General features: G+C 43.8%; 1 protein-coding gene across 1 annotated transcript; it reads left to right on the forward strand.

Moving 5' to 3' along the window:
• The first annotated feature begins 1,811 nt into the window (after positions 1–1,811).
• On the forward strand, positions 1,812–27,391 carry LRIG2 (leucine rich repeats and immunoglobulin like domains 2). The gene is made up of 18 exons (XM_068918634.1): positions 1,812–2,050; positions 7,581–7,652; positions 8,174–8,248; positions 8,752–8,886; positions 9,412–9,555; positions 9,690–9,833; positions 10,598–10,741; positions 11,003–11,146; positions 13,965–14,045; positions 14,808–14,879; positions 15,023–15,091; positions 17,108–17,271; positions 18,434–18,754; positions 19,679–19,960; positions 20,846–21,295; positions 21,809–21,958; positions 23,037–23,318; positions 23,970–27,391. The coding sequence occupies exons 1-18, from the start codon at positions 1,812–1,814 to the stop codon at positions 24,197–24,199; spliced, it is 3,198 nt and encodes a 1,065-aa protein (XP_068774735.1). The 3' UTR covers positions 24,200–27,391.
• Positions 27,392–27,653: the final 262 nt, after the last annotated feature.

The following is a 27,653-nucleotide window of genomic DNA, read 5'->3' on the forward strand; positions in this document are numbered from 1 at the left end:
GTTTTAGCCCGTGCTTGCCAGGACCAGCTGGCTTAAGGCATCGCAAGGAGCAGAGCCCATCTTATCTCGTGGGAGCACTGGCGGGCAGAGCTGCACGTGCTCCGCGGGGCGCCCAGCCCGCGGCCGGCCGGCGAGCGCGCGGCGGCAAGGTCGGAGCCTGCGCCCCGGCCAGGCGCAAACGCTCCGGGTCGAGGGGGGAGCGTGGGGCTGGGAGCCCCCTGCACCCCCCGCACGGCCCTGCAACCCCAGCACCCCTCTGCACCCCTCCACTGCCCTGCACCCCCCCCGCACTGCCCTGCACCCCTGCACCCCAGCACCTCCGCAGCACCCCTTTGCACCCCTACACTGCCCTGCAGTCCCCCAGCACTGCCCTGCACCCCAGCACCTCTGCAGCACCCCTTTGCACCCCTACACTGCCCTGCACCCCTGCACCCCAGCACCTCTTTGCACCCCTACACTGCCCTGCAGCCCCCAGCACCTCCCCAGCACCCCTCCACTGCCCTGCTCCCCCCCAGCACTGCCCTGCGCCCCTCCCGCACTGCCCTGCACCCCCCTAGCACTGCCTTGCACGCCTTCGCACCCCCAGCACCTCCCCAGCACCCCTCCACTGCCCTGCACCCCCCAGCACTGCCCTGCACCCCCCTCCACTGCCCTGCACCCCCCCCGCACTGCCCCGCACCCCAGCACCTCCCCAGCACCCCTCCACTGCCCTGCACCCCCCAGCACCCCTCTGCACCCCTCCACTGCCCTGCACCCCCCAGCACCCCTCTGCACCCCTCCACTGCCCTGCACCCCCCCGCACCCCAGCACCTCCCCAGCACCCCTCCACTGCCCTGCACCCCCCAGCACTGCCCTGCACCCCCCTCCACTGCCCTGCACCCCCCCCGCACTGCCCCGCACCCCAGCACCTCCCCAGCACCCCTCCACTGCCCTGCACCCCCCAGCACCCCTCTGCACCCCTCCACTGCCCTGCACCCCCGCACCTCCCGCACCCCCGGGCCCGGTGCAAGCCGGAGCACCCGCGCTCCTCGCCCTGGGCTCGGCTGCCCTCCAGTGGCGGCGGCGCGGCCCGGCGGGCGGGGGGCCGGGCTGGGCTGGGCTGTGCTGGACCGGGGCCGCGGCCCCCCGCCGCCGCCGCGCCCAGAGCCGCGGGCTGCCGCGCGCAGCGAGCGGGTCCGGCCCGGCCCGGCCCGGCGGCGCGTCCCTCGGGGAGGCCGGGGCGTCCCGCGGCGGCGGGGAGGAGCCCGGCTGCAGGCAGGCAGGGCGCCCCCCGGCCCCGGCCCCATCCCGCTCCCGGCTGCGCGGCCGCCGGCGCAGGCGCTGCCCGGGCAGCTCCGCGGGGCAACGCGCGGCGGCGGCGGCGGGACGACGGCTCCGCGGGGCAGCGCCCGCTGCGGGGCAGCACCGGGCGGCCCGCGCCCCTCACCGCCGCCTCGGGGCGGCCGCGGCCGGAGCTCCGCCCCCGCCGGCGCAGGGCGTGGTCAGCGGCGGTCCCGCCCCCCGGTGCCCGCTGAGGCGGCGGCGCGGCGGGAGCTCCGCCCCCGGCGGTGAAGGGCGTGGCCAGAGGCGGTCCCGCCCCCCCGGTGCCCGCTGAGGCGGCGGCGCGGCGGGAGCTCCGCCCCCGGCGGTGAAGGGCGTGGCTAGAGGCGGTCCCGCCCCCCGGTGCCCGCTGAGGCGGCGGCGCGTCGCGGGGCGTGGCCAGCGGCGGCTCCGCCCCGGGGCGCGCTGAGGCGGCGGCGCGGCGTAGGGCGGGGCGCGGCGTGGGCCGGGCCGGGCGAGCGGCGCCGGGCCGGGCCGCGCCGGGCCGGGGGATGCGCGGAGCGGGGCCGGGGGCGCGGGCCGCCCGCGGGGCGCCGCCGCGGGCCCTGCTGGTGCTGCTGGCGGCGGCGGGGGCGGCGCTGTGGGCGCGGGCGGGCGCCGCCGCCGCCGCCGGGCCCTGCGGCGCGCCCTGCTCCTGCCGCCGCGGCCTGCTGGACTGCAGCCGCCACCGCCTGCCCGGCGGGCCGGGCCCGCGCCGGCTCCCGCCGCTGCCCGCCGGCACCACGGGCCTGTGAGTGAGCGCGGGCCGGGGCCGGGGCCGGGGCCGGGAGGGGGGCTCGCGGGCGGGGCTGGCCGACCGACCGACCGACCGAGGTCCGGCCCGACCCGACCCGGCGGCTCCTCTGTTTGCGTCGGCGGCCGGGGTCGAGGGCGGCCCGGACAGCGGGGCCGGGGCTGCGCCGCCTGAAACTGGGCGCCTCCCGGGCCGGCTCGGCCCTGTGGGCGGCAGCTCGCGCCTCGCCTGCGGCAGAGCCCCTGGAAGCGGCCGCGGGGGAACGCGCTTCCGCCCGGAAGGGCGGCCGCTGCCTCCCGAGAAGGCCTTGACGCTTAGAAAGGCCTGGCGGCGCCTTAGCTTCAGCGCTTGCCGAGGAGGGTGTCCGTCCCCGGAAAAAGGAGTCGGAAGCTCATCAGGGGGCTAATAAGCAAGATGGTGTCTGTGGTGTTCAGGGAGAGCAGGTTTTCAAGCTTCAAAAAAAAAAAAAATAGTTGTATCTTCTTCCAAGTGGATGGAGGGCGTGTTTGAAATTGCTTGGCACAAAGTGCGATGGGAAGCAGCGGTGCTGGCTGCTATGCTACGTTATGCAAGCTGACATATGCTGCAAACAGTAATTAAGTGCGTGTTCTCTGTTGTGGCTTTCGGGATTTTGGCACACAAAGCATGTGGGGGGACAACGTTTTTCCTTCATTAAGGCAACTCTAAAATCTAAACAAGCTGTAATGCTTAGAAGCTGTTTAAAATCACTTAAAACTTAATTTTTCTCACATGAGAAAGTCCCTGGTTGCTTTTCCGCTCTCAGTTCTCTGATATTTCACCTGACTTTGAGGACTAAAAATTCTGATTTTTTCGTAATTCTTCCAAGCTGCTTGCAAGTGATGCTTCCAGCATACTTTTTCAATGGCCAGGAAAGAAACTTCACAACTCCCTTTCATGCTGGAAGTATTCAGGCAGCTATAACTTCGTTTTTTATGCTAGCTTAGGTATGGTTTGTGGATAACCTGGAGGGTGATGAAAGAAGGTAGGGAAGTCCAGGTGCTAGCAAATATTTTTTGTTATGCCTGCGTCTTAACGTTACATCCTCTAGGGCAAAGAACGCACACCCTGCTTGTGGGACAGTCATCTGTGGGGGAAAGGGTGGCATGGCGCTCATGGCTGCTGCCTTCTGGTCGTATCCTAGCGCCTGAAACTGTGTTTATATATCCTGGTAACTAGGGAAATAGTGAGTAGAACTAGATTAGGCATTAGTGGATTAGTTCAGCCAGATCCATTCACGGCAGGGTTTTTTTTGGTGAGCTGTATTTTTTAGCTCAACTGGTTCATTGTGTTACCACATCAACACCTGTGCCAGCACAGTGGTGTGGGAGGAAGTGGGGTGTGCTCAGTCAGGCTGAATTGGGATTGTTCTTCAGGACTAGCTGTTAAGTGCTCAATTGGGTGTGTGCATTCTGTTTTATTCACTTAACAGATGAATGCCAGTTCAGCTTAAATTGAATGTTTAGGTGGCTTTTATTTACAATGCCGGATGAATCTTTAAAATGCAGTTTGCATGTTTGTGCTGCATCTTGCATAACATGGACCTCACAGTAAAAATCAAGTGCTTTTAAAATGGCAGGGATTCTGTCTTTTTGGCTTTTTCAGGACAAGGAAACTATATTTTGTTCTGCAGGAAAATAGAAGTCCCAGCTGTATAACTGAATGATCTCTAAACAGAGAAAATCAGGCTGTGTGTTTCCCTTTGTACCTAGTGATCAGTCTACCAGTGGTTTTCAAGCAATGGTGCGTAGAGGGGGTGAAACAAATGTGCAGCCAAGCAAGGAGGATGGAGCACCTTCCCGTTTACTGTGTAGGCTGTAGTTCCGTGATCGCATGAAGACAGCGTCCAAAACTTTAGAACAAGGAGGCTCTAGCTTCTAGTCTGGCCTGATACCGTGAGTCCCTGTGGCCGCTTCTCTAAGCCTCTCTTCTGGAGACCTGCTTGTTGTATCACTTGTAGATCAGCTAGAGTTGTTTGTGACTCTTCGTTGAGGTTTGGTCTGTTCTACAGAGCCTTTACTTGAACAGAATTTGCTTTTGAACTTCAGTATAGGGTAGCTCGGGCATCTTTTCCTCCTGCAGTGCAATAGCAATAGGAAAGGGTGTTTTCCCAGTCACAATTTTTAAAGAGAAAAGTAACAGTTCTTCTCTCAGATCCTGTTCTTGATAGGGTTTGTTTTGTTGAGCAAGATGCTGTATATTGGCATGTGTCTCTGAGGCTGACGTTATGCAGTGACCTGATGGAAAATAACTGGCCTGCTGAAAAACTGCCTCAAAAGAGTAAGGATGATGAATTAGCATGACGACCCCATTAAATCTCAAGAGAGTTAAAAAGTGGTTTCTTTTTGCTGTTTGTAACTGAACTGTGGCTTTTATGTCACTGGTTCGAAGTGTAAACTGTAGATCTTCAGCAAGTATAGGCAACAAACAGAACTTTAAATTTCTCATCCTTTTGAAGCCAGGAATTGACAGGGACTTTAGGCTATTGCTGTACTAAAACTTCTTGAGCCATTGGGTGAGATGAGTAATGAAGGGAATTGGTGAGAAGTATCACTTTCTCTATGAACTTTGATGGTCTCTGATGTACGGAGGTAATGATCTAGTAGTCTCGATTAAAAGTGCCTAACTTAACACTTAACAGAAATTAGCATATAGTTCTGTGATAACAAGTGAATTGTCCTCCACTGATGCCAAGAAAGTACTTCAAAGAAAGGAAATAGTAAGACCAAAGTCTATTTAGCAGTCTGTCAGAGCATGAACAGATAGTTCCAGTTGTTCTTCTACGCTTTTGGTGTAAAGGTTTTTCTAAAGCGGAAAGGTCTCTTGGTTGCATGCTCTGTTCTAACGCTATATACGATGAGAAATAGCTTCTCTTCAGTAGCTGCTGACTGGAAAAGTGACTTCTTTTTCTCCTCCTACTGCAGACTAGTATTTGGAGATGATGAACTACTACAAGGAAGCAGGTTTTAGCAGCCTTGTTAGCCAATAGATTGTAAAACATGTCTCAAGCTGTTAGAAAGTAATAGAAATCTGGGAAGCTCAGCATTTGTTCATCTCATGTTGAATGTTATGAATAACATTCTTTTTCTTAATTACGCTTTTTCCCAAGTCAGTTCTGATATCACTTGCAGCTGTTATTTTCACAGCCTGTTCTGGTAGGAAACATTGTATTCCTTCTGAAAGCCTTAGACAATCATGTTTCCAGTGATGTTAATATTAATCTGACCCTAGAGATCAGAGGAACGGCCTTCCCGTGCTATGCGTGGCTCCAGAGGGCCAGGCCAGTGCTGGGCTGTGGCGCCTGCAGGGTGCCCAGCACCCTTGGTGGGCGAAGCGTGGAGCACTAGGAGAGGGCTGCCCCCCGCGCTATGCATGGCTCTCTTGAAGCAAGAAGGCCAGCGGTTAACATTCAGTTATTTGTATGTGTTATTGGTGTTTAGGATTGGCTTAATTACTATGTATATTGAGGGAGCAGGCCTGCAGAATAACGTTCAGTAACAGCTTGTGCATTGTTCTTCTCTTCAGATGCTTTTCTACTGTAGAAAAGAATAGTTGCTTGCAAACCCGAGTTTGCTGTTATATCTGTGTAGTTTACATCTTGATGTAATGAAAGGAACATGTTTACTAGCCGTCTGACTCGCCACAACACCTAAGATTTTAGTAATTCATTGTTACAGCTGTATCTTTATCGGCGAGCCTGAGCAGGCGTTCACTGCAAATAGTGTCAAGCGCTTCCTCTCTCCCGGTAGATTCTGGAGGTACAGACCAAACGTACACAGGTACTACCGTGAGCGCTGGAATGAGCAGAGTCAGGTCCTGCTGAAGCTCTCTTCCGGTTAACTGCAAAAATTGTCATTTTTGTCAATACCTGCCTCTGGACACCTACTGGTCACCAGGGAGGAGTGAATTTGCACTGCAACCCTTTCTTCAGCAGGGCACTAATAGAATTCCTCTTCTGCACCTAGTTATCGTTTTTGGAGGAGCTGCATATCTGTACAGGTTTGACAGCCAAATTTGCTTGAATTTGACTGCAGGCCCAGCAGTTACTACTAAAATAGACGTACGCATAGGCGGTGTGGTGATCTGAGCCTAGCTTTCAATGGAAATGTTTTTGGCTATGCCCAATTGTATTTTAATATTTGCTGAATAGTTACATTATAGTTTTGTTAAGGATAACTTTGAGTCTCCTTTGTCAGTGTAACTACAGCCCCTCCTAATGTTCTCAAAGCTATCTGTAATAAATATACATTGTGTTCCTTCTGTAGTCATGTGCAAGAGAAATCAGTGACACAGGAGGGGAGCTTGTTAGAAGGTGAACAGCTATTGCTGAAAATAGCCCTTTCATGGCTTTATCCATGATGTTAGAAGTGAAAATGGGAGTGTGAAGTATGATGCCTTACTGATAGGCTGGCGCAAGTAGATGGCAGAGACAGATCTTTTGATTTTTTGTAGACAGTGTTTGAGTATACTTGCACCTATCAACAGGTTGCTCACGATGGTGAAGTTATCAGTACTGTTTCACAAATGCGTTGCTGCTGCCAGCCCTGTTCCAACATGCCACGCTTGGGCTGTCAGCGCGAGCTTTTTGGGGTTCATCTCTCTTCTGGCCTAGTGCCAGAAATGCACTGAAAGGATTGTTTTGCTTAACCTTATGGAATGACATCTGTCGCTCTGCACAGGAAAGGCTAGAACCAGGTTTCCATCATAAACTTGAATTTTTTTTGGTCATCGTTAGACTCCTGTCACCAAAAGAGATAGTCCATGCCTGAAGAGTTAGCCTACAGAAATATACTCATTTTTTTCCTGTAACAACTGATGCACAAAGTTTGAGGTAAAAGCAAAATGCTTCTTCAAAGTTTAAGAGATGGCCTATAATGGATGTTGATGTTATTCCATTATAAACAGACTTAATCACTTTTTTGCCCATTGAAACAACCCAATTCCTGTGTTTGTTTCCTATAAGTAAAACAACGGAGCTAAAGCATCCCTTCTTTTAGCTTCCCAGCCTCGTGTTTCTCTCCACTCCAGCTTGTTTAGTGATTGTGTGTATGCTGCTGCTTTAAAATAAGCCTGCCGTAACTAGTTGGCTTCTTTCAGAAGCACTGAGAAAGTAGGGGTGGTTGCTACAGAAAACTCTTCAATAACAGGCATTTTATAAGAGATTATTTTCACCTCCCTGGAAAGTTTTTCCTTTTTGAGATACTGTAAATATCGCGGTTAGACCTGTGATTTAAAGGAAAAACATTCCCATCAGATATGATCTTTCTTTCAAAAAGCCTTTTCAGCACCATGTTAGTTGACTAAAACAAAAATAAGATTGGCTGGACTTTTTTCTGTAAGGGACCAGTAGAGCAAGATAGAAGCAGCTTTTCCCTTTTAGTGACAGAGGAATTGTGCATATCAAAAATAAGGATTAAAACTTGTCTTTTTTTAAGTTGCATAGATGCATAAAGCATACAGGGTTTTTTATTATGAAACTAGAATAACTTCCTATTTCTTTGTTCTCTAGGGATTTGAGTCATAATCATTTGTTGTCATCTAACTGGAGCATTGATTTGTCTGTTCACACACTACAAGAAGTGTAAGTTATTGTTTATGGTAAACTCGATAGTAAAAATTTCCTCCAAAATTCACATTAGTACATTTCAAAGTTGTGACTTTTAATGCATATCTAGTTATCTGATCTGATTTGGAGAAATATCCAGTGCTGATTAATTAAAAACGGGCATGCTATGTTGGCAGTGTATCCTATGTAAAGCTCTGGTATTCTGTGTACAGAAAGCTTTTTGACAGAAAATTAGAAGACAACTATTTTTAAAAAGAAATGAGATTTCTGCTTGTTTTGACTTTGGCTAATTCTATGTTAAACAGAAGTAACAGTATCCTTTTTTTTTAATGGTAAAAATAGTGTACTTCATTATGAAACTTTTCAAATTATTAGTATTTAAACACACTTTTAAGGAATCTGTTTTGTCAACTATTACATGTTATTAACATAAAATTGTTAAAAGTTATGATATGAGTTAATTCTGCTTTGTAGAATAGTATTTTTCCTCTTTTAAGTGCCAATAATATTTTTTGTTTTGTTTTGTTTTTTTTTAGGAAAATGAATTACAATGAGCTAAGTGAAATCCCATACTTTGGAGAAACAACTTCTAATATAACTCTTCTCTCATTGTAAGCAATGGCTTGTCTACCTTTTTCTGCCTTTCTTTAGCGAATGGGAGAATATTATTAGAATTTTGCTGTCAAGTTGCAGGGAAACATAACTTATTTAGTCTTAGAATACTATTTGTCTAAAGTGCTTCAGGGAATGTGTAAGCGCTCTTAAAGAGATACAAATCAGTTGGACAATCAAGTCACTCTACATTACCAATAAAATGCAGTCAACCAAGGCAGGCAGTTTTGAAGAGGAGGGAGGTGGTCTGGGCATGAGAGTTCCCACAAGGAACGGCCCAATTACAGGCCCCAGAACTTGAATCTATTCATATGTCAAGATGGCAAATAGGTCTTGGGTTTTCAGTATTGCTTTATGAATTAACACTCTGAAGTGTATGCTACGTTTCCCATTCAGGAGACTCACTAATAACGTTAATACTCAGAACTCTATAGTTGTTTCAGATGTGCAACTTGAAGGATGAGATATTTTGATAATCGTCTTTGTTGCTGGTATTTTTCAGGGTACATAATACAATTCCAGAAATAAATGCGGAGCAGCTCCAAGTTTACCTTTCATTGGAGAATCTAGATCTTAGTTCTAATCTAATCTCAGAAATTAAAGCTTCTTCTTTCCCACGGATGCAACTGAAATACCTGTAAGTAGGAGTGATCTGTTATGTCTGAGGCTCCTGGCTCCACAGCAATAATGTTGAAGGCCTCATCTGCTCTAAGTAACTGTCATCTTATCGGTATAGCTGCAAGGGTTTGAACTGGTCGCAGTGCTCACTGTAGCTGCAAATGTGCTTAGAATAAAATATTTTTAACTTTTAATACCAAGTCTGTATCGTGTTTTCTCAGATAGTATTGAAAACAATGAGTGCTGATGTCAAAGTGCTGGTATTTCAGCTGGCAGGGACGTAGAATCTGCTCATCTTGAGTAGATCAGTGTTGACATCCTACCCGTGCCTGATGGAAGCATGGGCACGCAGTAAAAATCAGCTCCTACTAGTGATTCTTGTGGGGAAAAATGGTTTAATTTAGGGTACCAGAATTTGGATTTCTGATGCGGCTGCACAAGGAACTTGAGTGTTAATAGTTAGCTGCTTGTAGTAGTTCTTGTGCAATTATGTTAATAATATTCTCCATGTTCTGAAAAGCTTCTTTTCCTCTTACTTTCCTAGGAATCTGAGTAACAACAGAATAACTACCCTCGAAGCAGGCTGTCTTGATAACTTATCTAGCTCTCTAATGGTGGTCAAGCTAAACAGAAATAGAATTAGTGTGATTCCACCAAAGATCTTCAAATTACCTCATGTGCAGTTTCTGTAAGTAGCACTCTTGAAAGCTTAAAAAGATAGTGTTTACAGCTGTATTGCTCACCTTGGTATGTGTTCTTGATGGTCACGAAGTGTTGCTTATGAAAAGATGTCTTAATATTTGATTGTCATCTTTATGTAAGGGAACTGAAAAGGAACCGTATTAAAATAGTGGAAAGTCTTACATTCCAAGGCCTGGAATCATTAAAATCATTAAAAATGCAGCGCAATGGGATTAGCAGACTGATGGATGGAGCATTCTTTGGCCTGGATAATATAGAAGAATTGTAAGTATGCCTAGTCATGGAATTTACTTTAAGATCTTTAGCTGGGGAGGTCATTTCCTGTATGGCTTCCCTAACATTTTAGGCTGTGCTGAAATATTGATGAGCGTCAAGGAAATTAGTTTACAGATCTGTATTTTCCCATTCGTTTGATTTTTATGCCTCTGGAAACTTCAGAGGTAAAGAGAGACTGGCTCTCACCCCACCTTCTTTCTCATTCGTAATCAAGAATGCTTTGGCTCTGTTAGTTGAGTCTCTTTGCAGTTTTGTGAAGATATTTTGTCGGTTCTCTGATTTTTTGGTGTGCTTTGAACTGCTTTTGCACCTTCGTACCTGTAGGAGACCTAATACAAGAGTATTCTAACCTCGGTGTTTTTGGGCTTTGTAAGAAGGCATTCGCGCTCACCATAACGTGGGACGATTCTTTATCGTGTGACTCTTTGACATAGCACGGGCATGTGCCATGCACGCTTAGGAAAAGATTTTTTTAAAAATAAGTCATCTTTGAGAACTGAAACATTTACATTTGGAAATAAACGGCCACGGTTTCAATCCTGCCACTACACCACTGTAGCCATGGCTGTGTTGCTCGTTTTTTGTACGCTTTTGTTCTTTCATTTGGTTCCTGTGGAATGAATACAATCATGTGTTTCAGATTCTGTCGGGTTTAATGTTAGTAAATCATGTTGAGATCCACAAAGTGAAATTCTGTAAATGTGTTTCATTGATTGTCTATTTGGCAAATGTTTTTTCTTATACTTCCTTAGAGAACTGGAACATAATAACTTAACAGAAGTAAACAAGGGCTGGCTGTATGGTCTGCGAATATTGCAACAACTCTACATTAGCCAGAATGCCATTAACAGGATCAACCCAGATGCATGGGAGTTCTGCCAAAGACTTTCTGAACTGTAAGTCCTGGGCTGAATTTCAGTGGGGATTTTGTAACAAAATACAATTACAAATAACAGATTAGAGAGCACACATATAGAAGGAATGAATTACCGAAGAAAGTGCTCGGTTTACTTGTTAGGTCTGTGGAACTGCTATCTATTTTACTTATCTTTTTATAAATATTCTCTGTTAGAAATTAATCAAGACTTCCTGTGTGATAGTATCTTCATAGTTAATCCCACTTGCTTGCCTTTAAAGTGTACGTTCAATGTTTCTAGAGACTTGTCATACAACCAACTAACTCACCTCAAGGAGTCTGCCTTTGTGGGACTTAGTTTATTGGAGAAACTAAACCTGGGTGACAACCGAGTTAGTCACATTGCTGATGGTGTGTTTAGAGGACTGACAAATCTTCGAACCTTGTAAGTACAGAAAACATGCAGTTAAAATCTCATTTGATTCAATGCAGCAAAGCTTTTGGAACTAAAGACAAAGAATATTGCACTGTACAAGCCTAAATGAGATCAGTGTTTTGACACTTGCTGTATTGCTCTCCTGCCTTCAGGTGTGGCAGAGCTAATTATTTTTGGTCTGCAGGGATGATAGAATCCTGGCATAGTTGAAACAAAACCACCACTTAATTTTAGTGGTGATATAAAACAGTGGCTTGATGACCTTGATTGCCCAGTTGTGTGTCATACCAGTTCAGAGAAGGTGTGGATTGTCAGCTTGTGTAAGTGTGAGTCATGGGATGAATTGTCAGTACAGACCTCGCTTTATTCCTAAAGATTGTGTTAGGATTGGAACCTAAGAAACCAAACTGAATCCTGCAAGTCATAAAAGGTGCGGCTTTGCCCACCCTGCTTGCATGCTAAAGTCATAGGCGTAGCATAGAGGAAAGATGGAGGAGTACTTCTTACCATCAGAGAGAGAGCTCTGTATTTGCCAAGACCTTTGCTAGCAGCCTGTAACCTGTTTGATATTTCTGACAAGAAAAGACTTAATCCTGGTTCTTTTTAAAAAAAAAAAAAAAAAAAAGTCCCAAGTAGATCTGAACACTTGTAATCATCCTAAACAATGGTAGTTGAGAAAGGAGTGAAAGTTTATAACCTCTCTGTCAGTTCATTAAATAAATGCTTAAATAAGCAAACTCACCAGAGAGACTTATGTAAGCAGTCATATTCTGTTAACCTTAATGCAACCTTTTAATGAAATAATTAGAACTAATTTCTTAGATTTAGAGTAGCATGAAAAAGAACAAGAGCAGATTAATTAGTAGGCTTTCCTGGGCTCTTCAGGGGCATCAAACAGCTGAGAGGCTGGCCATTTGCTTCAGGGTTGGAATGTGCAGGACTGAGGGCATTGGTGATTAACAGGGCTCCAGGCATTCGTGCCCAGCCAAGCATGAGGAGCAAACTCCTCATCTCACACAATGAGGGGCTTTTCTTTTTGGGTTGCTCACGCTTTTTGTTAAGTGGTCTGAATAGTCTGAGTGTGTAAGTCCTTCAGACACTAAGATAGGTTGTGCAGCTGTCAGATTATTTCCATTGTTGTCTGTACTACAATTCTGGTTGTATCGGTGTTAAAGCTGACATAATTATTTGTCTCTCTGTTCAGTTCTCGCCACTATTCTGCAAGATAGCTTTAAAAGAGAACTAGAGCAAGATACTATAGAAACTGTGTATATAAGCTACAAGCTAATAAAAGCAAGGTAGGATTAAGGGTGTATCTCAGAATAGCACTGAACCTTTGAAGTTTTAAATCTTATCACTGTGTTTACTTCATAGCTTTTCTGTATACTTGTGAGTAGCTCAGCATTGATACCGTTCCAGCATTCATAATATAAAATTCTGAAGCAAACCTGGAGAGAATTCTAAAAACTAGTTTCAAGTCATAAGATTTAGCAATCCGGGAGTAAATTTGGCATACTACTCGTCTGGTCGCTCTTCTCATAAGATACTCAACATGGATTTGATCTAAACTTGAATAATTTTTCAAGGAGGAATACGCTTAGTGTGAGCCAGCGTCAAGGCTGTGTTGGCTAATTTCTTGTAAGTGACGTATGAATAATGGAATTAAGAGCGCTCTTTTCTTATTCGTCCTAAATTTTAAAGTACGTATCTTAATCGTGGGAATGACTGCTGCAGGGCATTAAGAAAAGACTTCTATATTTCACAGTAAGAAAAACAAGAAAATGATGCATTACCACTGACAACATCCTGGAGGCTGATTTCTGATCTCTTTCAGGATGGTAATCCACGTAATTTATCTCACCCAGGGGAAAGTAGATACTGCGTTTTTCCATTATTAGCACGAGGAAAGAAGTGTTTAAGAGAGACATACAACTGTCTGTATGTGTAGGTAGCTTTCTGTGGCAGTTGATGTGTTTGGAAGCTCCATCAAGCCGATACATGTAGTATCTACTAAAATGCAGTATGTGTTATTTTTCATCAGTGTATCTTCCTTTAAAGACTGATGTCTGCGAATACTGCTATCCATGGTGGTATTCAGACTGATGAAAACTATGGCTCTAAAGAAAACTCTTCACTCTTCCATGCCTTTCAGTCTGAAAATGCTTCTGCGTTTATCTCACTGTCTCTCAGAAAAACGTGTAATCCTTTCCAAACCGTATTGCTATATTGCTTTTGCTGTTTAGTCTATGCAAGGGGCAGAAGTGCTATGCAGAGGTCAAACAGAAATCCCATTAGCTGGTAACAAGATTTGTGAGCGGAATAACAACTTCATTCTGAAAATCTACTACTTTGTGCCTGGCAGCCTTACACTATAACCTGTGTGTAATCTCTTAATATGCTAATGCTATTATAAGCCTGTTACTCAGGAAGATTAACGCTGCTCGTATATTGGTTAATTCACTTAACCAATGAACCAATTTGCTTCAGGAATCTCTCCCAGCTTCTGGTAAATAGTCCGTCACGTGACAATTGCTAGTCAGACTGGGTCTTTCCTTGAATACCGTATCGAGAAATTGTACTTCAGGATTTGTTGTGGTTCTATCTGAGGCACTGATCTTGAACAATTCTGTTTTCCCTTGCATTCCTAAAATGGAATATTCATCTTTTGACAAGCTTAGTTATATAAAAATTTGAGACCTTTCAGGTGACGCTGTCCCAGAACACCGTACTAGGCATATGCAACAGTAAATTCTCTTCCCTGGTTAGCTGCTAGCAGTGGTCATGATGATGTTCCAAGGCTTTTAAGACGACTCTTCCACTCCTACAGGGATTTGCGGAACAATGAGATCTCATGGGCCATAGAAGATGCAAATGAAGCCTTTGCAGGACTTGGCAGACTTGATAAACTGTATGTATTACAAATGACTGAAATGACAGTATTTCCTGGGCAAGCAGAATTAGAGGGAAAGTGAACTGGCAGTTGTATTCAGTGTGTTACCCCTTCTGTGCTAGGGCCTCTCTGTACAGGTTAGGGTTCCATGTCCAGTACCTTTGGGTTTGTGTAGGCTGGACCACTTGGCAGTACCACTTGGAAGGAATTAAGCATGAGTATTCAGCTGCATTTTTTTATTGAATAGCCCAGTCCTGCTATATGATGGTTGTCACTTTTTGCGTTTATTTAATTTGATTAAAATTTATCCCTTCTCCAAAAAAAATCTTTTTGACCAAATCCAAAACAGCAGTGAGTTAACAGCTTTTGAGTACTTCAGCTGTTCTCTCTTCATGCAGAGCTATGTGCTTTATAAGAAGGAATCCTATGGAACTACAGACACCACTTACAACAAGTAGCTCAGTATGAGGGTGCTGACTCAGGAACTAATGTGATTGTGGCAGACCGGTATTTGGAGGTTATTGTTCTGTTCCAGGTTTTACTTATCAATGCTTTGTTCTACTAGCATAAATTGATCCTCTGACCCGTATCTAACCTAAACCCGTAAAGAATGGAAAAGAAAACCTGTTCTTGTGAAAATTCTTTGAGCCTTTAAGCTCAAAAAATAGTATGCGGTCTTGTAGCTCAACTAGAGCTAGAAAGCCCTTAGTACTGAACTTATTCTTGAACTCATATTGACATTCAGTCTGTTTTCTGGGTTTCGGGGGGGGTGTATTTCAGGATCTTGCAAGGAAACCAGATTAAGTCAATTTCGAAGAAAGCGTTCTCTGGTCTTGAAGGACTTGAACATTTGTAAGTTCTTTGCTTTGTAAAGGTCCTAGTTATTTATTTTCTTCATCTTTGTAATGCCTTTCGGAATTTCAAGGACCTAACTGTCTGATGGTAGTATATGCAATCAAGTCAATCCATTATGTTTCTCTTTGCTTAACTTACAGGGATCTAAGTAACAATGCAGTCATGTCCATCCAAGAAAATGCATTTGCCCAGGCACCTCTGAAGGAGCTGTAAGTTCACGTTGGTTCTTTACAGTTCGTTCTACTTTGTCCCTTGTAAGATTGGCTAAAGTTGACTAAAGTGCATCCCGTTTTCATCACGAAATATTTAAAGCAATGCTAATAAACTGTTGAATAAAAGTCAGTGACAGTATACTTATTTTGATCAAAGGTTTACTAAAATCTGCCCCTCCGTTTTCTGAGTTGCAGTTAATATAAAATAAATTTTCTTGCCATGTTAAACCGTAGATTTTCCATGCCTTACATTTTTGCATTGGAGATATTTAACGAGATCACCTGAACTAGTACTGGGTTTTCAAAGTAGCGCTATGATCCGTAGAGTTATGGCTAAATGTTCATCCTGCCTCCTGATGTGATTGGTGTCAGGGTCTCTAGTTGGCTCTACAGCTATGTAGAAAATTGTTTCTGCTGGCTTGGTGGTGTCCTGTGCGTCATGGGACTAGACTGAAAATTAGGATTGTAGTCTGCTATAATCTGACAGAAACGTATTTTAAAATATTACTGTAAAGTAAGTGGAACACTGGTGCCTGAAATGCAAGATTGGAAAACACTTTTGAATGATGAGAAGTTAGGTTTGATGTTCTGTAAGCATTTCTGGAATGAATAATACTCCTTTTTCAACTCAGAACAGACTTTATTATCTCCTGCTAGCACGTCAGTGATGGGGGCTGTTACAATATATGATGTACCTCTTAGCACTGTTCTTCTGCTTTAAAACAAATTTTGGCTCTTCAGTGGACCCCTCTAACACTAAAACATGAAAGCACTAACTTCTCTATGCCCCCTTGAACCTTCTTTCCTCCAGAATAAAATCCGTGCTTGTTCAGACCTGATATCTGGTCAGTGAAGGTGGCTGAGGCTTTGGTTCAAATAAATTAAACTCAGCATACGCTGGCATGTAACCAGTGAACAAAAAAAATGTTTGATCAGGGATCTTTTTGGGAGTTCAGTGAGCCCTCTGTTTTGTCTCCCATTTTTGGGCTAGGAAAAGGCCTTATAGACTTCAAGAGTTTTTACTTATTCAGCAGATACTTAAGCTGCTATAGCCTCTTGTGATCTTCAGGCACGTGAAGTATTATGACGTGAAGTGACCTTTGTACCTAAGACTAATCTGAGAGTAACACAACCCTTTCTATGAGATAAGGTCTCTGAACGTTGTGTAATCTGTTTTAAAACTGTTATCCAATTAGTTCATCTCTACCAGTGTGAGAAAGAAGGTGATGAGAGGCATTTTAGGTGTTAAGACTTCCATTGCCTTCTCTTATGTGTATTAGAAATGAGGCATAGACAGTTTGTATGGGCAAATGGCAGGATGGAATCCTGGCTTTTCTGCATGCCCCTCTTCTCTTTCACTCCAGGTCTACCAGATTCGTTTAAGTGTTAGATCACCCCCTTGCTAAAGTACTGGACTTGCTCTCCAGTCAGTAGTAGTTTTGTTCAAGATTTAGGATACTTTGAAAGCATGTGCTGAGGAAGAAGTGGCCCATCAATGTTTCCCATCCTCCTTCCTCATTGTTTTCTTGGAGCAGAGAAGAAGAAAAAATCTGCGATAGGCACCTATGTGAAACGACTCGTTTTCATTCTTAAATATTTATTAGCTGGCATGAAAATGAGATTTGAGGCTTACATCCACAAAGTAATGGCAAATATCTAGTATGAGAGATGGAGCTGGCCTGCAGTGTTGTGTATTTTTTTTTAAAACTGCTTTAAAGAGGAATGAGGTAATTGTAAAGACATGCTTAATACTTTGTTTCAAAGTTAAAACTATAAGGCTGTTTTCCTCAGAAGTTTAAAAAATGTTTTAATGCTGATACAAATTTGTTTTTCTGGACTGTTTATAGCATATATAATTAACATTATGTAACAAAGACCTGTAGGCATAGAAGAATACTGTAAGTCTTCATTTCTGAAAGTATATGCTTTTAAAGTCTTTTCTGGTGGATGAAATCCCATGCAGGAGTGTGAAATAAACTTTAATCACTATTTCATCTTGCCTTGTTTCTGCAGGATTTTGAACACTAGCAGCTTACTTTGTGATTGCCAGTTGAAATGGCTGCCGCAGTGGCTCACTGATAGCCACTTACAGCAGGCTGTAAACGTTAGCTGTGCTTACCCTGAATGGTTAGCAGGACAAAGCCTTCTCAGTGTGGACCCTGAGGACTTTGTCTGTGGTTTGTATTTTTAATCATTTTTGATATAAAAACATAGTAACACAAATCTCTGCAGGTACCTTTCTGAAACCAAGCTGTAGCACTGCTAGACGTACTTGGCCTTGGCCATAGTGCATGCGTGGGACTGTATATGTTTTGGTCTGCCTTTGGATTTTAGATTTCATTCTGTTTCTTTTCTTCTGTTTTTCTGTTGTATTTGAGCACTAAAACTAAGCTGAGGGAGAAATCCTATGAGACTGCATTGTTGTCCTTTTAGATTACTGTTAAAACTGATTACGTTTCTGTTCTTACTGTTTCTGAAGTATATAAAAGCTTTTGCTTTATAAAAGCTATCTGGCACTTCCTTATTGGTACTGTCTGTACCCAGCAAGGCTAGACAGTTGATACTCTGGCACGTTTTGTGATGCTCTGTATCTGCAATGTTTATCTAGTCTCTGCCACCAGAGTTTCAGACATAAACCTGTTTGTTCTTGTAACTGAACTGTCACATCTAAAACTGAGAGTCTCTTTGGCCAGGGTCATGTGTGAAGTCTATGGCAGATCTCAAGCAGAGCCTGGTGTATATGCGATTCTTTTCGTTCTTTCAGTGGTAAAAGTGAGATGCAAGCACCCACTTCCCCATTGTAATAGTACCACCCTGACACTGAACCATATATGTATGCTTACAAGAATGTCTTTGCTGAAATGATGGGTGTTGAAATAACTCTTTGAGTGGGATAAGGCAGTGTGAACTCCTCGCTTGCTATGCTTTGTACTTGCAGAACTTAAAGGCTTATCTTCAAGATGTTTAAACTATCTGAAAAATACCATTTCCTTAAAGTCTACCCTTCATAAAGTGACACTGGCTCTTTGGCCAAATGTGGCCTTTGTGTGTAATCTAAACATAGCAAGTTCCAGACAGTTGTAGAAAATATGAGGCAGTGCTCCAGACCGTATTTTTTACGTTGATTGTTCTCAATGCTTATGCTGTGCTCCTACCTGTGGTTCTAATTGTCTTTCACAGCTTGTTTTCCAACAGAAAATAGCTGACTATATGCACCCCAAGCAGGATATCTGTTTCTACAGCTTTTGTTCTGCTTACGCTGTCTTTCAGGGACTTTTCTTGCAATACGAGCTGAATGTTGAAGAGCAAAGTAGCTAATCTTGATGCTTTTATTTTCAGATAACTTCCCTAAACCACAGATAAGAGTACATCCTGAGACCACAATCGCTCTGCGAGGCATGAACGTGACTCTGACTTGCACTGCTGTGAGCAGCAGTGATTCGCCCATGTCCACTGCCTGGCGTAAAGACAGCGAAGTATTGTATGATGCAGAGGTTGAGAATTTTGCCAGATATCAGCAGCAAAGTGGGGAGGTTGTTGAGTATACCACTGTCCTGCATCTTTTCAATGTGAATTTCACTGATGAAGGAAAGTATCAGTGTATCGTCACCAATCACTTTGGCTCCAATTATTCTAACAAAGCCAAACTGACTGTCAATGGTAAGCGGTAATGGTAACAAAGAAGAAACACTCTTAACCTAAATCTTTGTTTAAATAGCTACAAATCTGCTTTTCACTTTGCTTTATAAAATCTGCTCATATTCCTTAGTTCCCAACTAGAGCTGGCCCAAACCACAGTCGTGCAAGAATGTATCACTGGTATTTAGAAGCGTCAGACAACTTTTTATAAAGTGACTTGTTTTTGTGGGTGAAAAGCCTCCTCTTTGCTTTGAAAAAGGGCAAATGTCTCCCATACTTTCATTATAACTCAGGTAGTTTTTCATCTATTTGAATGGAGGCAGAAGTCTCTTGAACTAAAAGCTCCCTCTGCTGCCTCATCAGAACGAGGCGCTTTCCCCATATACTTGCAAAGCTAGGGAAGACTTGACTAGAGATAAGTGTGGGGTGGGAAACAAACTCTGAAAAATCCAGTATGAAGTCCTCGGTCTTTAGCCATAATGAAGAATTCCTTCGTTTATGTCAGTGTTGACATCAGTCAGTAGATTACTGACCCACTGATCTCCCATTATAGTTGAGAGTAGAAGTGCCTGTGTTGCTTTTGCTTGTCAAGAACATGTAATACAAATTTTTAGCTGCAAAGATGAAGTTCACCTTCCCTTTTATAGAGGAAGAAAAAGCATTGCAAAGGACTTAAGGTGAAAGCTTATCTCTCTCTTCTCTTCATGAGACAGTTTGTCCATCAGATCATTTTAAATGAACGCTGTAAGTATATTTACGTTTGGAGGCTAGGCTATTAGAAATGACCACTGAGAACTTGTGCAGCTCTTCAGAAGTGTCTGCCTTGACCAGGGAGAACTACAGGTGTGTCTCAGATTTGTTTGCAGACATTATGTATTAGGGAGCTTTTGTTGCTTTTCCCTTGGTACTAAAATTACTGATACCGTAAGGTCTCCTTTGATCCAGAACTGCCTTCCTTCCTGAAAACTCCCATGGATCTTACTATCCGCATTGGAGCTATGGCCCGGCTGGAGTGTGCTGCAGAGGGCCACCCTACTCCCCAGATCTCCTGGCAGAAAGATGGTGGCACTGACTTCCCTGCTGCAAGAGAGAGGAGGATGCACGTCATGCCTGAGGATGATGTGTTCTTCATTGCAAATGTAAAAATAGAAGACATGGGAATCTATAGCTGTATGGCACAAAACATCGCAGGTGGTTTGTCAGCAAATGCCACGCTGACTGTGCTAGGTAAGCAATGTGCTTATCTGTGCTTGAATGGATCATTTCACTTCTGCAGCGGTAGTGTAGCTTATCTGTAAGTAGCAGGCTTAAGTCCTGAAGAATTAAATTAAAATACAAAGAGCGTAGTGTCCTCTTTCTCCGGCTGTAGATGATATTCTGCAGTAAGGAACAAGAGAAGACCTCCTCTCCCCCCTCCCCCCCCCCCAGGCTTCCCCCCTCCAGCTATAAAGAAATAAAGGATGCTATGTGTTCTCTGGAGCAGCAAAGTAGCAACTGCTTTGCATGGTTTTGGGGGATTTGAATGCCGCACTTGACAAGATTGTTGGAACGGTGAAGCTTTAGAAACTAAGCCACAGATGGAGAACAGATATAAAGTAGACTAGGATTTGGCTGAGCAGAAGCAATGAGAAGCCAAAGTGGCGACCAGTGAAGTCAGCATGGTCTTTGCAGGAGACAATTGGAGGGCATATATCAATCCAACAGCACAGACTAGATAATTTTTGTGTCGTCTTGGGACGAATTTAGTCACAGGTAACATGAAATGTGCTGAGAAATAGGGGCAGGACAGTTCCTTCTGGAGTGCAGTAGTTCTTGAAAACACTGACTTCTAATGTTAGCCATATGCAAATTTCAAATTGGAATACATAAAGCAGAGGGATTAATGCGGCTAGAATCATTTTCAGGACACTTGCTGTACCTTCATTTGTTGTAGTGATCCATAGAAGAGAGAACCTCCCGGGATTTCCTGACTCCTGTGCTTCATTGCTCAAGTTTATTTTCAGGTTGTAAGACAAGGTGTTTTTATATCCCATGGAGTACACATGGTGTTGCTGTACTGTGATGTTATCTTACACCTGTTTTTTTTGTGTTTGTTTTTGTCCCCACTGTCAGAAACTCCTTCCTTCGTTAGGCCCCTGGAAGACAGGACAGTAACCAGAGGTGAAACTGCTGTCTTGCAATGTATAGCTGGTGGCAGTCCTGCCCCTCGCCTCAACTGGACTAAAGATGATGGGCCTTTAACAGTGACAGAACGGCACTTTTTCGCTGCAGCCAATCAACTCCTTATCATTGTGGATGCTGGACTAGAGGATGCTGGGAAGTATACGTGCATAATGTCCAACACTCTGGGCACTGAGCGTGGCCATATTTACCTAAATGTCCTGGCTTCCCCAAATTGTGATTCTTCCCAGAGTGGCATCATCCACGAAGACGATGGCTGGACAACAGTTGGCATTGTGATTATTGTTGTGGTATGCTGTGTTGTGGGAACTTCTCTGGTATGGGTTATTGTGATCTATCACATGAGAAGGAAGAGTGAAGACTACAGCATCACTAATACAGGTAAATGTCAAAAGTAACATCCATTAGTGCTGTTTTTTAAACCCCAAACGTTTGTTAGAATGGTGAAATTTCTGGATTCCTTGGAACTGGCAAACATTAATGTTTGGAGTGATGTTTTTCCTTCTCAAATCTCTTCAGGGATTTGCTCTAATTTCTTTATTTGTTAGGAGAAAGAGGCAAGTTTAGAGGTTTTAAATATTAATCATGTATTTATTCCTTACACACTAGATTTGTTTTACATTGAGGGAAAACATTCAAATTTGGAAATAAATTAGTATTTGAATTAACTTAAAAATGTCTTCAGGACCTGGAATAAAGTGCATAAATGTCTATTCTGGCCCTTCCAGTTTTGAACTGGCTATATAGATTTTTAATCTCTGAGGTAGCAAAAAGGCAATCGTGTAAGTTGAATTTCTGCGTTACATTTGTGTTAACGCAGGTGATGGTGTTGGTGGTATTTTGGGATCGTCACACTTATTTGTTAATGTCATCAGTGTTGATTCTGCCTTGCAGAGGAGATGAACCTACCTGCAGACATTCCCAGTTATTTATCCTCCCAAGGAACTCTGTCAGAGCCTCAGGAAGGCTACAGTAACTCAGAGGCAGGAAGCCATCAGCAGCTTATGCCTCCAGCTAGTGGCTACGTGCATAAAGGCACAGATGGTAAGCATAGCCCTCACGTGTTACCACTCGCGTGGCAGGTTGCCAGTGCACCCTCCAGTCCTCGTAACTGGCAGCAGTGTTGCACAGTGCAGGGTAGTACTGCATATTAACATCAAAGGTGACTTTTTCTAGAAAAAAATTCAAGTTGATCCTGAGATTTGCTGTGAGCTTAAAAGGCATCTCTTGTTTTTCTTCCAGTATTTGTTTTTATTCTGCTCTCAAGGCTTTTGCATTCCATGCACACAATTTAATCTTTGATCCAGCAACGTCTGGGCCCACATCTGCTTTGAGTGCCTTTGAATGTAGATGTTGTAACTGCAGTCCTTTGGGTCCCAGAGTAGCACGGATCCACGTAGAGACTCTTTGCTTCAGGGTGTGTGATCTTCTCAGCAAGGCAGTGGTGGTCTTAGAGAAATTCCTAGGTTAAAGGTCAAGGTAGATTTTTTTTTTTTTTTTTTTATGCTGCGGCTTTCCTTTGGCGTTTCAAAAGTTCCTGGAATGGAGGTAGAAGGAAAGTTCACTTGGAATATGACTTGCTCTATCTTTTGCTCTTAAAATAAGATTACAGCCTCAGCTAGACATCTACTCTGCCAAAGGGCCTATACTATTTTTCTACCTTGTTTGGAGACTTATTTTCATAATATTTTTGTCATTGAGTCTATAGAGATGTTATTTTTACCACCCAAATGCTGAGGAGCCATCTGATCCTTATGTGGGCTGACTTTGAAAAGTGATCCTTCAGTATAAATTTTTCATGTGTGTCCCATGATTCATTCCCTCCAGTCTGCAGTCCTATCATACTGGAGTTTCTCAGCAAAAGAACTGAGGAACAGCTTGTCTCACCTGGTCTGAGATGTGTGGGCTTGCAGAGTACAGGTATAGCTGCTCCTGTCTTGTCTGGTACGAAGTGAGCTTCTCAGAGCATATAGGCGTATGTGGATAGGCATCCAGATTTGATGCAGGACTGTTTCAGCCTGGTGCCTAAGCTAGTTGGACCTGCTGGAGCAGTGAACTTGTGGAAATCAAGTATCCTTCCCCTCTTTAAGAGAATATCTGTTTTTTCTGCCATGTTTGTCAGGTGGCACAGCACCGCTGGTGATCTGCTCAGACTGTTATGACAATGCAAACATCTACTCCAGGACCCGAGAATACTGTCCTTATGCCTACATCACAGAAGAAGACCCCCTTGACCAAACTCTCTCTAATCTCATGGTGCAGATGCCTAAGGAAACATACACAGCACGCACCCAGCATGACACCAGTGCTCTTGATAATCTTATAGCAGACAGAGACGTGTCTGTCTTCCTCACCAACCATGATAGAATAAGTGAGAAGAAAATCTCTTCCCAGCAGATCAATGGTGAGTGTGTCCCATTCCCTTTTATTTTGATTTCTATTACCAGATAGCTCTGGCCTTCCTCATTGTGCCATTCTGTGTTGGTGCACAGTTAATTCATCAAGTTGCCATAGCGTATGGAATAAGTCATCTACTTATTCACCACCTGTTCTCAGAACTGGCCCTCATGCAGTCTGCATCCAATACTTCCAAGAGTTGAGGAGAGTGACATTAAAATGATAGCACGTCTTAATCTGCAGTTTGTCTCTTAAAGCTTGTGAAATATGATCCCTTACATGTACTTCGAGGACATCTTTGCCAAGATTGAAAGCTGCACGTAGGAAATCCAAATAGCACTTTTGTGTTTGAGCTGGGCTGAGTTTCAAAGTACTCCACGAGAGTTTTGTTATAAACTGAATGTTTTTATGTTGACTTTCTTCCAGGTAGCCTTTTTTTTTTTTTAAACCACACTGAAACTAAGTATGTTGTTTCTGGTTACTGTAACAGATTGCTGAAATGGGAGGGCATCCAGTAAAATATGTTCCCAACAACAGAGAAAAAAATCTCAGGAAGATGGTTATTGCTAAGCCACATGACTCAAAAAATCTATCCAAAATTTGGATGTATTTATCATGAACTCAGATTCCTGCTCATCTCTTATTTTTTCTTCCTCAGAACCCTTTCAGCTTCCTTTATGGGGAGTAAACAAGGACCTAGGGCTGTCTCACTCACACTTTCTGCATCAGCAGTCAGCCCGTGAGACCCCACGACCTCTTCGAAGTGAGGGCATTATTGACAGTGACCGGGATCAAGCTGCTTCACCCAGACCTTGCCACAGGTTACGTGAACATAACTTTGATTTTAATAGGACGCGGAACATTCAGGACCATAGTGAAACCACATAAGGCACTAAAATGAAGTCTTGGAAGCATATCCATATCAACTGACTTTTTGTATTTACTACCTCACGACTAGCCCCAAGGCCAAAGATGCTTTGGTACGCGTATCTACAATTACAGGCTGACTAGACCGAGACAGACTCCCTAGAAGGAGGTGGTACATGCCCTTTTTCCTTGGATTAATGTGCATTGGAAAATGGGAATGTGCAACACTACACATGAATGATTAGTGATATCCACAACAATAGCATTAAAACATGCTTTTTCTGATGTTGGAAACAGCCTTTGTGTTAGTGCATGCTTTGAAAATCTCTCAAGAATGCATAGCTATTTCACGCCGCATTGTCTGCTTGAAAACAAATGTTCAGGGCCTCCTCATGGAATTCCCCAGTAATTGTAAGCATAAAACTCTTGGCCAGCTTTTTGTTCTTTAGACTGTTGGCAGGAGACTGTAATCAGTCTAACTTTGGGGATTGTTTTCTCCTATGAATAACGGACTCTAGTTGTAAATAAATTTGCATTTATAAATATTTTGTATACACTAAGCATATAAATGTATTGGCTGTAATGTAAATATATTTTTATCATGCCAAAGTATGTATCATATTGTTAGCCTTGACAGCCGCATATCAAGCCATAATTTTTGGTGGGGGTTGAGGGATTGAGAGCTTGTTTCTGCAGGGGTAGAGCTGGTTCTTTTCGTTTTGAAAAGAAGTGGATGTGCTATAGGTATGTGGTAAAACTGATATTAATGAATATCATTGTCACATACAAGTCTGTATGCACTAAGCGTGGCTGACCTGACTGCAAGCTGATCCATTTCATTGCGTTAGCAGAATTCCAAGTTTGGTCCATTATGTGTTGAGAGTCATTACATCTCTCTATTAGGCGCCCATCTTTTCCACTAGAGCATAGCATCCAACAGATGCTGCTTTAACAAACTAGGCTGTAGTATCCAGCTTCCCAGGAGTTCTTGTAGATAGTGAACACAAGACTAGCACACAAAATGATGTCTCTTTCAGCTGTTAAATATCTTTCAGCTCAGCTGTTAAATATCTACAAGATGGCAGTATAAGTTCTGATTTGCTTATGTTTCAAAAGTTATCTAAGCTTTTATCTTTAAAAAGCTTTCATACTGTGTGTACATGTACAGAGTGTGTGCTCTGCATTGCACAAAGGTCTCCGTGTATTTTTCATGGCTGACAGTTGAGTCAGTGAACTTCTTCAGAATGTCATGATGAAAAGCACTGGGTAACTTGGAAGAGCGTTTGATCAATACTCAGTGCCCTACACTATATGGATTTTCTGTTTCCTCTGCACAGCCAAGAGGAATATAAAGTTTAAAAAGCTTTTGTCCTTTTTTGGTCATAAAGTGTCAGGACAGTTCTTACTCTGACCGCTGTAATAGTTCCCTGGACCTCAGAGCGGCTGAAATGTTAAAAGTATTTGACAGGTGAGAAATGGAACAGCACAGGGTATGGGTGCTCTGTAGTGAAAATCCAGTACTAACCCTGAGAAAAACAGTGGTATGTACAGAAAGTTCACTAGCGATAGTGGGGTGTGCCTGACAAAATTAGGAGGAAAAATGTTATGGGGACTCCCTGACACGTTCTTGCCTCTGGAAAAATGTACCTGTGCAGACCAGGTTAATGGCTGTAGTCAGTGCTGGGTTTTCAGGAGGCATGCTGAGCTCAGAGCTAGAGTGCTTTCCAGGTTAGACTCTATCTTCCCGTACGCTCACTCCAGAAGAGCAAGGGCTTGCTTGCTGGTCATTGCTGCTCTCCACTCCCCCCCTCAAGCCACAAGACGTGTACTAAAGTGAAAACAGCTGCACTTTATATTTTTATAAAGACAAAAAGGGATCTTGGATCAGCCCAAAAGAGCTGTTGTTTAAGACTTCCTGTTGATCCATTCCTAGATAGCGTCTGTGATTGAAGTCTCAGATGCAGCCATGCAAAACTACAGCTGAAGTTTTTGAGCCTGTGGGTTAGTTGAGTAAAAGTGTGAGGAAAAAGGTGGGAATAATTATTTTCACACTCTGGGCATGGATAATAGTCAGATCTAGGCAAATGAGCAAATGTTATCAAGGGCTCTTACCATGCTCTCGAAGGGATCATGAGATAGCCAGCAGCTTTAGAAGGAAGAGGATTCAGAGTTGTCCTTGACCTTTGGATAAAGCAGAGAGAACTGTAGGTGTGTTGTAACTTGCCTCTTTTGCAGGAACTTGCCACTGTCAGAGTTTAAGTTCAGATGAGAATTGTCAGGTTATGAAACTGCAGCAGCAGGAAAACTCTCATCCTTCTGGGCTGCTTGCTGCTTTGCCCAAAAGATTCATATAGGGTAATGTGGCAGAGTTGCTCTTTGGCATGTGCAGAGCCATGATTTTCTGCTAGCAGAAGAGTAGCACTCACCCTGCTGCTGCTTTGTCTCCCTTCACCATTTGACAACCACTTGTTACTTTTTCTTCCTTCTTTCTCTTTTGTGGAGGAGAGCTAATGCAGATTTCTCAAGTGTCAGAAGATAACTATTGTTGTTGATGTGCATGGGGACATCCAGACCTTATGTGTACTTCAGGCACAACTTTTAGTATGATCAAATTCACATTAGGAAGGTAAAATATGCTTGGCCAGGACCAAGGCTTTGAAATTACTGCTGTCTGCATCAGGGCAAACAGAAGCCCTAGTTCTTGAAGGTATTCAGGAACTAAAGCTGCCCTGATTTCAATGAGATATCAGCCTCTAAAAGCTGCCTGTATGAATTAGGATATTTGCATCCTTACGTAAGCAATGGTATTTCTTTAAAGTCCGTAAGCTGGTTGTAAATAGTTTACCCACTTACAAGCTTTGAACAACTTGCTACGCTTATTTAGCATTGTGGAAAAATTTCATAGGCAAACTTGCAAAAAAGTCAGGGGTCTCTTTTTTTTTTTCCCCCCCCAAGAGATGCAAATACCACAGTGGCCATTCTGTTTTCAGAAAACACGAACAGTTTCTTCAACCAATGCCAAAGTAATAACAGTACGCGAACTGGGGGTTCTTAAGACAGTGTGAACAAAGCTGTCTTTGCTCCCTGTTGTTATTTCCTAGTGGCTATTTATATTTTTTTCACATAAGAATGTATATTTTGTATAGCATGTGTAACATATGTTTGTTTATTGTAATATACCTTCACTCAATAAAATGCTATATACATTGAGAATCCAGTGTAACTTTGTTAGTTTACAGATTAAGTAATTTTCCTTTTATGATTTTTAATTTTCACAGGGAAAAAATGCAGTAAACTTGGTAAACGGTTTGAGGTGAGAGTCAAGTCTTCTCAACATGAATATTATACGTATTCTTCACTTAAATTGTTGGAAGAATGCTTAGTACTTAGCCTGGCTCATGAGTTAACTTCTATCCATGGTAAGAAAGTAGTAGCTGGCTGCATGAGTGGGTCTGTGCCCCTGTCTCGGAGACAA

Source organism: Struthio camelus, chromosome 24 (genome assembly GCF_040807025.1).
Source record: "Struthio camelus isolate bStrCam1 chromosome 24, bStrCam1.hap1, whole genome shotgun sequence".
Classification (NCBI taxonomy): domain Eukaryota; kingdom Metazoa; phylum Chordata; class Aves; order Struthioniformes; family Struthionidae; genus Struthio; species Struthio camelus.